This window comes from Notolabrus celidotus, chromosome 9 (assembly GCF_009762535.1).
Source record: "Notolabrus celidotus isolate fNotCel1 chromosome 9, fNotCel1.pri, whole genome shotgun sequence".
Classification (NCBI taxonomy): Eukaryota; Metazoa; Chordata; class Actinopteri; order Labriformes; family Labridae; genus Notolabrus; species Notolabrus celidotus.
Genome location: NC_048280.1, coordinates 4,179,780 through 4,193,781, shown reverse-complemented (window position 1 = coordinate 4,193,781; position 14,002 = coordinate 4,179,780). Strand labels below are relative to the sequence as shown.

The 14,002-nt window shown below is 41.3% G+C and overlaps 1 protein-coding gene across 2 annotated transcripts in view; it reads left to right on the top strand.

Moving 5' to 3' along the window:
* Positions 1-7,889, top strand: part of adamts3 (ADAM metallopeptidase with thrombospondin type 1 motif, 3) — a 299,298-nt gene extending 291,409 nt beyond the window's left edge. Inside the window, exon 23 of one of the 2 annotated variants that reach the window (XM_034692333.1) lies at positions 6,112-7,889. In XM_034692333.1, the coding sequence (XP_034548224.1) occupies positions 6,112-6,569 (458 nt within the window). In that variant the 3' untranslated portion in view covers positions 6,570-7,889. The remainder of the gene's footprint in view (positions 1-6,111) is intronic. The other variant, XM_034692334.1, reaches the window with a different exon arrangement.
* Positions 7,890-14,002: the final 6,113 nt, after the last annotated feature.

Below are 14,002 nucleotides of genomic sequence, written 5' to 3'. Positions count from 1 at the left end.
CAAGGAGCTTAGGAGGGAGGCATGCTAGTTGTAGGCTGACTTAATAAACACAAAGGTCGGTTTTACTCCCCACGTCTGCAGATTTGAAGATCTAGTGGATGATTTTTATTTGTCATGGAAAAGTGCTTGCTCTAGTTAGCATAGTCACATAGCTACATGTTCGTTGCTGTGTACCAAGACACACGTCGACATACTGACAAATAAAACAACAAGAAACACTAAATCTGTGACCAATCCCTCAGAAAGGTCCTGCTGCCTTTCTGGTAGAGGTCGGTTTTACTCCCCACGTCTGCAGATTTGAAGATCTAGTGGATGTTTTTTATTTATCATGGATAAATGCTAGCGCTAGTTAGCATAGCCACATAGCTACATGTTCGTAGCTGTGTACCAAGACACACGTCGACATACTGACAAATAAAACAACAAGAAACACTAAATCTGTGACCAATGGTTCAGAAAGGTCCTGCTGCAGGCGCCTCTCCGTCAGGATCAGATTCTGGATCAGATTCAGAGGGTTGAAGTAACGTGATCTCTGAGTAGCCGTGTATATTCAGCCAACATGTAAACATTAGATCAACGTGCTGGAGAGCCGAGGCACATCCACTTCCTGAGGGGGCGTGGTCAGAGAGAAAACAGACTGTTCTGAGGAGGGCTGAAGAAGAGGGTTTTTCAGGCAGACCAAAATCTGATTTAAAAGTGTTTTTTTGAGCATAAACTTTAAAGGCATGTTTTGGGGACCTCTTAGACTAATATATATTGATGAAAAAAGCGTGATATGTCACCTTTAAGTTTCCTGTCAAAGCCCTGTCTGCAATGTCGACCCCCTTTCGGTGCTACAGGAAAGACTTTGATTTCTTGTGAGTGCATGAATACAGGCGGGGAGAAACAAGCTCTCAGCTCTCAGCTCTCAGAACGACTTCCCTCCATCCCTTGATTTCGTTCCCCGCCACGATGACGATAAATGTTCATCATTATCTTTATTTCCAGACTTTGACGAGCTTAAACCACGTCTTTGATGACACGCGTGTTTTGTTTTCGTTAACGACATGAGACAGGACGTAAATGTTGGTGTCAGACATTCAGAATCAACGATAGTTCCCCCTCATCCACTGCTCATCCAACACTTCTGTCAACAAGCCATGTGTTCTTGTAACAGGCTGAAGTGATTGAGGGCCGCAGCATTTACTTGTCACTTCTCTGTGATGAGCACCCTCACCGCCTCCTTGGATCTCTCCTTCTGTCATTGATGATTTCCTCTCGATGCATGTCAGTGACAAAGACACACCAGCTACAGAGGTGATGTCACTTTTATGTGGTGACATCCTCCGCCGTTAGCTTTAACAGCCCAGCGTCAGAGCCTTGATTGATCCTGGTTTGGGGATTTATTAAAGAGAATATGGCTATGATCATTTCTAAAACATCAAAGCAAACAGTTCAGCTGAGAGCACAATGACCTAAATGTCGCCACAGGCACAGCTAAGGACTGTTGTGAAAGTGCAGCACGGCTCTTTTCATTCTTGCACTGGCAGACAAAGTCCAGTCCAGCTTGCGTGTCCCTTCATTCACCGCTCCGTCCCGGGACAACCACAGTGGACAGAGGTATAATATTTCTGGACATCAAACTACGTGACCTCTTTTATCTGCATGCACAGTCGTACTTTCTTTACCTTAGTGGATCAGGAGGAACAGCACACCAGTATTGCATTGTGAGAGAATCTAAACTAGATCATGCAAACACTGTAATAAATCCAAATATTAAAAGTAGAAGTCTTTAAAGAGTGAAATGTTGTTTTATCAGCTAATTGAACGAGTTTAAAGAGAGAAACATTTATGACTCAAATGTAAAGACTCTTTAAGAGCTAAAATAGACTCAAATAATTGGGGTTGTGATGGACTTTAAAGGTGACATATCACGCTTTTTTCATCAGTATATATTGGTCTAAGAGGTCCCCAAAACATGTCTTTAAAGTTTATGCTCAAAAAAACACTTTGAAATCAGATTTTGGTCTGCCTGAAAATCCCTCTTCTTCAGTCCTCTTCAGAACACTCTGTTTTCCCTCTGACCACGCCCCCTCAGGAAGTGGATGTGCCTCGGCTCTCCAGCACGTTGATCTAATGTTTACATGTTGGCTGAATATACACGGCTGCCCAGAGATCGCGTTACTTCAACCCTCTGAATCTGATCCAGAATCTGATCCTGACAGAGAGGCGCCTGCAGCAGGACCTTTCTGAACGATTGGTCACAGATTTAGTGTTTCTTGTTGTTTTATTTATCAGTATGTAGACGTGTGTCTTGGTACACAGCTACAGCTATGAACATGTAGCTATGTGGCTATGCTAACTAGCGCTAGCACTTATCCATGATAAATAAAAATCATCCACTAGATCTTCAAATCTGCAGACGTGTGGAGTAAAACCGACCTCTGCCAGAAAGGCAGCAGGACCTTTTCTGAAGGATTGGTCACAGATTTAGTGTTTCTTGTTTTATTTGTCAGTATGTTGACGTGTGTCTTGGTACACAGCTACAGCTACGACATGTAGCTATGCTAACTAGCGCTAGCACTTATCCATGATAAATAAAAATCATCCACTAGATCTTCAAATCTGCAGACGTGGGGAGTAAAACCGACCTTTGTGTTTATTAAGACAGCCTACAACTAGCATGCCTCCCTCCTAAGCTCCTTGTTAGCACACATTTGTGCAGGGAATGAAAAACGGAGGAGGGGTTGAGTTGTATTTTATACAGTCTATGGGCTGAACAAGCTCCGAGCTCTGACTCCGTGACAGACCGGATATTGTTGTGACGTAACAAAAACACTGAAGTCTGAAACGGCTAATTTCACACACATTTACAGAAAGGTGGAGAAATCAGAACAGGGGCAGAATGGATTTTTTTTATTCTCGGGGGGTTTGTAGACATGCCAGGGAAACATATTTCAGGTAGAGAACCATTAAAAAGTCAATTTTGCATGATATGTCACCTTTAAAGCTGCTGTGAGGAACTTTTAGCTTGTATTGATTCTGGCGCCCCCTTGTGGACAAAGTGATACCTCTTATCTCTTGTCCTGTACATGCAAAATAATTGTCTTCAGACAATAACCTCATCCTGTTGTCTTTTAACATTTAGACTTATCTTACAATGTGATTATTTGCAATGAAAACTGCCAAAAAAGGCTGTTTCTAAAGCGAGATGTCAATCATCTGTTCTGACACCTACCCCCTCAGAGCAGTTTTTAGACATTAAAATGACAACAGAGAAGGTATCAGTGTTGTTGTAGATGGTCTTGTTTGCTTTTGAGGGTCATAAAGAGGCATCAGTATCAGTTTCAGTCTGTTTCACAGACAGTTAAAAACTCCTCATAGTGCCTTTAAATAAAATTAAACTCTCAACTCAACTTTATTTATAAAGCACCTTTCATACGTACAAGCTTGCAGTCCAAAGTGCTTCACAGAAGATCAGAGAGAAAACAACAGATATGGGTAAAATAATTAAATAAATGATATTAAAAACAACTTTGAAATAAGATAAAATTAATACAGTTAAATTAATTAAATGAGTAAGGATAGAAAGCAAAATTAAAAATCAGTTAAAGTTAAAAGGATCAAATAAATACAAGAAATAAATAGACAAGTAAATAAGATTCAGTGGCAAAAACAAAAGAAGACGACCAAAAATTAAGACTAGAAATAAAGGGTTCAGAATCAAGATAAAAAGAAAAACGTACCAAAGAAAAAACAAATAAGCTCACACAAAAACAAAAGAATATGCAGAGGAAAAACACGTCAGGAAACACATGAGAAGAGAGAGGGGTAGAAAGGGCAGGAGGTAAAACTAAGTCAGACACGCAGGGAGGAAGAACTCCAAAATAAAGCAGGAAATAATAAACTTAACTTGAAACACAAGACAAGGATGACATGAGGAGAACTTGTAACCTACACACAGATGATAATACAAGGAAACAAGACGAGACATTCAGAGTAAATCTACAAAGGAAACAGGAAACCAAAGATGTGTACTAAACCAACTAGAGACACTCCTAACCCTAACCCTGAAATCCTCAAAGACCATCAAACTTTTCAAACACAAACTCTGTGAGAGTGTGTCCATAAGGAGTCTAGCGGTTAAGTTTCCTCTGATTATGCAGTTGATAGAAAATAAATCTTCCAGATGGTAAAGAGTCTTTGAGGATACCTGAAATGTTTCCAGAACAGCTGCTAGCCTAAACAATATGTACATCCAAACATCTCCTGGCACTCCTCTTTAATAAAGCAGATGCTAATGAGCATCACTTGAATGTCATGCTCATGATAATCCATGAGAGACACAGATCTCTGTGCGCTCGGCTGGCAGTAAAGGTCTGAGGGCAGAGTGAGCATTGTTTAGTGGCTCTCATGCTGAGTTGTCAGTTTCTGATTAAAAGCCTCTGTGACAATACATCCACCTCCACTCAGCCTCTTTCATCTCTATCCAAGGCCTCCTCTCTACGGTGGCCCTGAAGGACAAAACAAATTTACAAAAGATGAAACACTTTTGCAAAGCTGGAGACGAATTTACATTTTGGAAAACATTTTTTACATTTTATGAAACAAAATTACATTAGCAAAACACTTTTACCCAGGCTGAAACAAATTTACATTTAAGAAAACAAATTTATAAAATCAAAAAAAGACATTTACAAGCAGTGAGACGATTTTACAAATGACTGAGAACTTTTACCATTTCTGAAACAACTTTGACTTAATTTAACGGAAATGGAATGTACAAAATACAGGAAGTGATCCGGTACCAAATGGAGTACCAGTACCAAATGGAGTACCAGTACCAAATGGAGTACCAGTACCAAACAGATTACCAGTACCAAGCAGAGTACCAGTACCAAACTAAGTACCAGTACCAAACAGAGTACCAGTACCAAATGGTGTACCAGTACCAAATGGAGTACCAGTACCAAACGGAGTACCAGTACCAAATGGAGTACCAGTACCAAACTAAGTACCAGTACCAAACTAAGTACCAGTACCAAATAGAGTACCAATACCAAACCGAGTACCAGTACCAAACGGAGTACCAGTACCAAACAGAGTACAGGTACCAAATGGAGTATCAGTACCAAACGTAGTACCAGTACCAGATGGAGTACCAATACCAAACCGAGTACCAGTACCAAACAGAGTACCAGCACCAAATGGAGTACCAGTACCAAACGGAGTACCAGTACCAAATGGAGTACCAGTACCAAACCGAGTACCAGTACCAAACAGAGTACCAGTACAAAACCGAGTACCAGTACCAAACCGAGTACCAGTAACAAACGTTGCTCCGTTTGGTTTCTCTCCATCCAAACAAACGAAATGACCCCTCACTCGATCACTCCCGGATCCCTTCCTGTATTTGGTACATTCCCTTTCTGTTAAAAATAAATGTAAATTTCTCTCAGAAATGGTAAAAGTGTTCCAACGTTTGTAAAATTGTCCAACCGCTTTTAAAAGTGTTTTATCATTTTGTAAAAAAAAATCTTAAATGTAAACTTGTTCTGGCCTTGGTAAAAGTGTTTTTATTTTGTAATTTTGTTTTCTTAAATGTAAATGTGTTTTCCAAAATGTACATTTTTCTTCAACTTTGTAAAAGCTGTCCTGCTCTACTCTGGGAATCTGTGTTCAGGTCTGGAGTGACCCAGCACTTGGTACTTTGGTCATTATTGTGGTGATGTTAATTGTTGATGATGATAATGGAAGGTCTTAAATTGTTTGGTTGCTTCATTGTAGATGTTCCTTATTTTGAAGAAGAAAAAAAATCCTTACTTACTTTTGTGCATTGCCTTTACACTGCTTGGCAGTACCTGCACCCAAATGGACTTGAAGCACTTTGTTACTCTTACTGATCTTGTTTCCTCTTGTCTAGATCTTTGCTTGTGTTGTTCTTGTTCTTGTATGTACGTCGCTTTGGATAAAAGTGTCTGCTAAATGACATTGTAACATTGTAACATTGTAACATTGTAACATTGTAAAAGTGTTTCATCTTTTGTACATTTGTTTTGTCCTTCAGGGCCACCATACCTCTCTCCACTTGAAGCTCTACATTCAGCTAACACTGTGCTCTTTCACTTTCAGATGAGCCGTGCAGTGGAGACAAGTCCATCTTCTGCCAGATGGAGGTCCTAGCTCGATACTGCTCCATCCCAGGCTACAACAAACTGTGCTGCGACTCTTGCACCAGGCGCACTGGAGTGCTCTCCATGTTCTCCGAGGCGGCTGAGACGGAGGAGCACGTCCGCTTCGGTTCAGCCTCCCAGCTGCTGGAGACATTAACGGCGAACCTGACGCGCAGTGGCAAACCAAGCTCAAGCAAAGGCAACACTCCAAGGCACGTCACCACCCCCACCCCGCTAAAGAAGACCTCAGTGAAGATTACCGCTGCACCAAGGCGGGTTCCTCGAAGCTCGGGTCTCTCTGGCAGGAAGCTGCCCGCTATGGAACCGTCCCCACTGGCAGATCCCACTGAGAGTCAAAGGCCGAGCAGCTTGACAGATAGTCGGCGGCCGACAGCTTATTCTGAAGTGGAAAGATGAAAGTGACGACCTTCCCCTCGGGACTCTTAATGTAGAGTAGATAATCCAGCTTCACCCTGAGTTTTCTCGCACCAAAAACAACCACAGACAGAGAAAGAGAAACAGAGAGTAAGAAAGAAAGAAAAGTGCTGGTTCACTTTAAGAATTCCCCCCACCTTCTTCCCCTGGTAACAGCTTTCACTTTGACATCTTACAGAAAACTCCCACACTATTCAGAAATACACAACCATGTTGATTCTCTGCCTTCCCTTGTGTTGAGAGGATTTGATAATTAAAGTGGCAGGAGCACGTGGTCTGTGTGAAGCGAAAGGCCTAATGAAACACAGCTGCAGTAGTTAATACTGAATAGAGAGGCAGGTTAATGAGGGATTGATGAGCCTAAAGAGGTTTATATTCAGCTCCACTGACTCCTGACTTAAAGCTTCTCAGTAAATAGACCAAAAAAGAGGACCCACGCCGTGCTGAAGCTTCCTCTGAGGCCACCCTCTGTGTCACCCGAGGTTAACAGGTGCAGGTTTGTGTTTGCTATTCCCCTCTGATCGGTCTTTTCTCTGGTCTTGTCATTTAATGAATCAGGCCCCTGGTGTCTGCAGAGCGTTGCAGCAGGTCCTCCAGGAAACTCTCAGCAGTCAGCGAGAGAGAAAATGTCAACAGGTGCAGTCATTACGGCTAATCCAATTTGTGAAAACCTGAGCAGACCGTGAAAACATCAAACACAAGCTGAAAAAAAAAAAGACTTGAACGTTTAAAAAAAAAAAAAAAAAAGCCTTTTTCTTGCCAGAAAAGTTCCTCTGAAGCTCGAACCTGACACATCACAACAGGTCCGGTACTCTGTGAGCTTTGAACACACCAAAACAAACCCTGGACTTCTCGTGGTCACATTGGGAAAAGAGACCAGAGGAAACCAAACCATGAGGGAAATGGTTTCAGTTCTATAGACACTGCTTTTATATCCAGCTATGCCTCTGAACAGGGGCTCTACAGTTTCTATGGAAATGGGTATTTATAATTGTTCCTGTAAATACTGTACATGAACATATCAGTATTACTTTCAGAAGCTGTCTTTCAAACCCCCTTTACATAATTCTGATTGACATGTAATCATTTACCGCTTCAGCAGCTGAAGTCTGTGGACATAATCAGTGGTTATTAGCTGCTGCCATGCTGCTATGGATATAAACAAGCACAGATTGACAGACAGCATCTCGTAGCGTGGCATGGTTTGGCTGTAATTAAATGTAGAAAATGGAAACAAGTCCTGGGGGTGCTAGCTCTGCTATCTTTAAGCATCCAATGTTGAATAAGTTCATTTTTACCTGTTTTCTGAGTGTTTTCTTACCTTTAGACCAGAATTTCAATGTCCATCTAAACAACAAGGAAATGGACAGAAGAGGATAAGTGCCATAGGAAAAATAAAAAACAAAGTGCAATACTTTTCTTATTTATTCTGAGATAAAAGTCAGAATTCTGAGGAAAAAAAGTCAGATTTATGACTTTTCTTAGATTCATGACTTTTTTCTCAGAGTTCTGAGTTGTTGTTTTTCTTGCATTTAGGGAGAAAAAAGTCAGAGTCTGATTTTAATCTCAGAATTTAAAAAAATAGGGGCACTGGTGGCCTAGCGGTCTAAGCGCCCCACGTACAGAGGCTACAGGCTCCAGTCCTCATTGCAGAGGTCGCCAGTTCAACTCCCAGCCGCGACCAATTCCTGCATGTCTTCCCCCGCTCTCTACTCCCCACATTTCCTGTCTCTCTTCAGCTATCCTATCAATTAAAGGTATAAAAAGCCCAAAAATATTACTTAAAAAAAAAGAATTGTGCACCTTAATTTTTTGCATTTATTCCAGTGGCCCTTATCCTCTTCCAAAGAAATGAGTCCCTTCAGATCAATGATATAAAACAAAGGTATGCTGTAAACAGTCCATGTTGAACACACAGACATAAGAGTTTCATCTCAATTGATGGCTTACTTCATCTCAAACATTCAAATGACACAAAAGATGATAAAAAATAAACATAATGATGAAACAACAATAACTCTGCACCCAACATGTCAACAAGCCTACGCTCTGACTTTTGGACAGACAGCTACTTAGCACACTCAGCCCATTCCCCTCTTAGTTTCAACTAAGACTGAAAACTGGACTGGTAGAAATTCTTGAAGACGTTTCACCTCTCCTCCAAAAGGCTTCCTCAGTTCTGACCAGACTGGGGAAGAGCTAGAAAATATAAGTTGTTCTCCTATCGCCTGACAGTCGTTCAGTACATCCTGGCTTGTCAGGAACTAGGCTAATGACTGCCAGGAGGTACTGAACGACTGTCAGGTGATAGGAGAACTAGACTAACGACCCTACTTAGGACCCTTTGTGACTCCTGGACACACTCACGACTGTTAAGGCTGATTTATACTTCTGCGTCTCCCCTACGCAGCAGGAGCTGACGCGGACATGAGCCCCACATACTTGTGCGTCGGTGTGTCTGTGTTGCGCAGCAATTCGCCGCCGAAACACTAGAGGGCAGTGCGGTCTCTCTGATAGCCGGTCGCCTGCTTCCAGCCCCGCTACAATCTCTGTTTCCTTTTCCACAGAGATTCAGAGCGTGTTATGTTAATCTACAGCTGATACATGTTGCTGTTTATCATACAGACATGATTACATGAAGAATAGAGAGGAGGAGATGAAATACACGGCCGATGTGCGACCGATGTCCGGGATCCCGGAAGTGTTGTAAATGCGGGAAAGACAAAGCCGCCGAGCGGACCAATCACAGGGCTTGCGGTCCGCGTCGGCTCTACGGGGAGTTACATTTTGGAGGAGGTGCACGTCAGCTACGTGTGTAGGCCTCGGCGTAGGTACGGGAGCTACGCGGACCCCCGGCGTAGGGTACGCCGTTGATTCAACGCAGAAGTATAAATCAGCCTTTAGAGGCTTATATCTTCAAGCTCTTCCCCAGTCTGGTCAGAACTGAAGAAGCCTTTCTGAGGAGAGGTGAAACTTCTTCAACAATTTCTACCAGTCCAGTTGCCTTACGGATCAAGCTTTGAATTTATGACTCGTTGAATATTTCTTCTTGGGACAAGTTTTGCTTATTGAGGTTCATGTTATTAGGTCAAAGAAGGGAATATGTAGGGAATACATTAAACAAGATGTTGCAATTCTGCATTGCACGTACTGTTGGCTCTCGTTCAATTTAAAGCCCCAGTGAGGAGTTTTTGGAGTGATGCCTCCTCGTGACAACACACAAAAACAAAACAGACTATTGAGGAGAACTCCTTTATTACAATTTTTAAATTGTTGTCAAAAAACACGACCAACGTGACACAAGCAAAGATATAAGAGGTATTGCTTAGTCAACAGGGGGCGCCAATGTCAACACGGACAGAAAGTTCCTCACAGGAGCTTTAAATTAATGAACATTTTACCATGCAACTAACGTGTACATTGCTTTTTGTACTCTTTATCTCACTCCCTTTTGAATTCAGTTTGGTGTAAATGCTAACAAATAAGCAATCATTTAACGCTGCAGTAAGCATATTTTGACCACTAGAGGGCAGAAAGACTCCCAACAGCACCACAACTCTGTGGTACTTATTCATCCGGAGAGTGCGACAGATAGCCAACAGCAAAAGCAGCTTCCCACTGAATCACGTTCATGTCGTTACAGAGAAAATTTTAACAAGCTTTTTGTTTTTGTTTTTCACCAAATTCAGAGTGAAATTTCTGTCTTTTCAGGTGCTTGATATTCAACTTACTTCACCAGCTACTTATTTATTCTACTCTCGGCTGTTTGGTGCTACTTATCATAAGCTCACTTTTTGTTTCTGTGGATGGAGAGCCAAACTAAGGTGCTATTAGCTACATTGTGCTGCACAATTGGAAGTTGGCGCTCACTGGACTCAGATTATTCTTAACACAAAGTCATTTGAATCCATTTTAAAATCCAAAACGTCACTTATTGAAGCTTTAAACTCATCACGCTGAAGGAACAAAGCCTTGTTGTTGATTTTGAAGAGTGTTACTGTACATGGAACAACTTGGTTTCCAAAGTATTTCCTAAATGGCTTTTTTTTTTATGGTGGAAGAAGGTTCAGGGGGTTAAAGGTATTTATTTTTCTTTAAAAAAAAAAAGGATTTCCTCACAACCACCATGCATCTGACTGCAATAGCAAAGACACAGTTTCTGTGTTTTCAGTAAGAAATAGCTCGCAACTATTCACACTCACTCCTGTGTGCCAATGTATAGAACATGTATATAGCATTGAGTACATAAGTATTTATTGAACGTTAAAGGGTTCTGCTTTGTTTTTACAGGATGCACAGTGCCAGCTGGTCAATAAGCTGCAGCAGATTAACCATTCAGAAACTGACCCCACCTATGACGACCTTTTTTTTATCCACGTGATACTTCAAACTTTAGGTGGATTTCTTCTTTTTGAGAAACGTGTTAGAGTAGACATGACATTGTTTTTTGCAAACAGTTAGATGTAAATATACATGCTCGTTTTGGAGATGTTTGTCAGAAAGCTGTCCTTTCACAGCTGTTTCGTAGAAGTCGTTAACGGAGCTGCTGCATCACGGCGAGACGTGCTGACCAGGCAGATGCTTTATTTTAACCGATGAAACAGAGATAGACTAGAACCGTTCTTTTTGATGCTGTTTGTAGTCGTCAGTATCGTCTAACCATTCGACATTTTCCTCCCCAGTTTTTCTACTCGCTGCCTTTACAACATTGCTGCTAATGTTACGCAGAGCTTGTAATGATAACTAGGTTAGATGTAGATGTTACATTGACAATCCCTGAGCCTCAGACAGATATTACTGCATAGGATCCTCCATGTACTGTATCGATACCCCTGTGCATTGACGTATATTGATTGTCATGACTGTCAGTCACTCTCTGCTCTATTTGCTTTTCTATGTATTTGTGTAGATTGAAGTGTACACTACTGATGCTGTTTGTTGTAATGGGGAGCACATAGCAATAAAAGATATTATGAAATACTATGATTTTCTGCTTCAGGCTTATTTACATCATTTCTGCATCTGATGAGGCTTTTGCATAATTTTTTTTGTTTTTGCATTAAAGGTGACATATCATGCAAAATCGACTTTTTAATGGTTCTCTACCTGAAATATGTGTCCCTGTCTACAGACCCCCCGAGAATGAAAAGAATCCATTCTGCCCCTGTTCTGATTTCTCCACCTTTCTGTAAATGTGTGTGAAACGAGCCGTTTCAGACTTCAGTGTTTTTGTTACGTAACAACAATATCCGGTCTGTCACGGAGTCAGAGCTCGGAGCTTGTTCAGCCCATAGACTGTATAAAATACAACTCAACCCCTCCTCTGTTTTTCATTCCCTGCACACATGTGTGCTTACAAGGAGCTTAGGAGGGAGGCATGCTAGTTGTAGGCTGTCTTAATAAACACAAAGGTCGGTTTGACTCCCCACGTCTGCAGATTTGAAGATCTAGTGGATGATTTTGATTTGTCATGGAAAAGTGCTAGCGCTAGTTAGCATAGCTACATAGCTACATGTTCGTAGCTGTAGCTGTGAACCAAGACACACGTCGACATACTGACAAATAAAACAACAAGAAACACAGAATCTGTGACCAATCCTTCAGAAAGGTCCTGCTGCCTTTCTGGCAGAGGTCGGTTTTACTCCCCACGTTTGCAGATTTGAAGATCTAGTGGATGATTTTTATTTATCATGGAAAAGTGCTAGCGCTAGTTAGCATAGCCACATAGCTACATGTTCGTAGCTGTAGCTGTGTACCAAGACACACGTTGACATACTGATAAATAAAACAACAAGAAACACTAAATCTGTGACCAATGGTTCAGAAAGGTCCTGCTGCAGGCGCCTCTCCGTCAGGATCAGATTCTGGATCAGATTCAGAGGGTTGAAGTAACGCGATCTCTGAGCAGCCGTGTATATTCAGCCAACATGTAAACATTAGATCAACGTGCTGGAGAGCCGAGGCACATCCACTTCCTGAGGGGGCGTGGTCAGAGAGAAAACAGACTGTTCTGAGGAGGGCTGAAGAAGAGGGTTTTTCAAGCAGACCAAAATCTGATTTCAAAGTGTTTTTTTGAGCATAAACTTCAAAGACATGTTTTGGGGACCTCTTAGACCAATATATATTGATGAAACAAGCGTGATATGTCACCTTTAAAAATTCAACATTGCAATTTAAACTAATAAAAGCTGAATAATCCCAGAGTTCAGTCTTTAAATGGAGAGGAGGAATTTGAAAGTGCAGAGCTTTATTTATCTATTTATTTATGTATTTATTTAAAGGGACAGTGCATATTAATTTTCATCTGTAGTCCCCGGCAGGTCAAAACCAAGAAGCAACCTCCGGTCTTAAAATATGACGGTATCGTCACGGTATTAAGGCCACGGTACGGTATTATTGCGGTATTGTAAAAAAAAAAAAGATGACTTTGAAAAAATGTCATAGTGTGGAAAATGAAGTGCCAGGAATGATAAGGATAAACACACTTACTGTAATTGAACACAAACATAATGCTCAAATGTTCTAATCACATTTATTACTACCAAATAGGGCTGTCAAAATTGCTCCAAAATGACGTTCGAATATTCGCTCTAAAAAAACCATAGGTTCGAACCATTTGAATATCCATATTTGCGCATTATGTCAATAACAGGTGGACAAACTAATACAAGGAGACATAACGACTTGTATAGGTATTTTTATTTAAGATTTAACATGCCTAAAACATACCTACACTCTACAAAACAAGTAAATGACCTAATGGTCTATACCGTAACACTTTTAAGACTGGAGACCTCTCGCTCGCCCCCCTTCCCTCTCTGTGCGTAATGTGCTGAGTGAGTGCCGAACAAGACTTGTGCGAGCAATTAAAGGTCCCGACTCTTGTCCCTAATATAATTCAGTAATTGAAGCAAATATTATTCACATTAATTGAAGTTAAAAACGAAAAAGTAGTCCACTTACATTCTTGGCGCTTGTATAAAAAAAAGAGGAAAAACTGCATTTTATCCCAGTGTCACTGATTGTTGGGCTCTTTTAGTCCACTGTCAATATAGGTTCTTAGGCCTGACAGGTTATTTGCCAAAAACACAAGACAGTCCACATGTGAAGAAGACAGTACACATGTGAAGAAGACAGTCCACATGTGAAGAAGACAGTCCACATGTGAAGAGGCCAGATCTGTTTTTAATTCAATATGTTCCCAACGGAGGAAAAGACGCGTTCAGAGCGCACTGAGGATCCGGGGACGGAAAGATTTCTCTCTGCCGTCTGCTTCACACTGTGCATGTGTGACTCCTGTGACCTGTCCCTGACCCGTCATGCAGGTCGCCCACTCGCAAAGCAGCCGCTGATGTGTTTTTTTTCCACAGTCGAATATTAATTTTCATAATCGAATCTCCGTTTTTTTTTATATT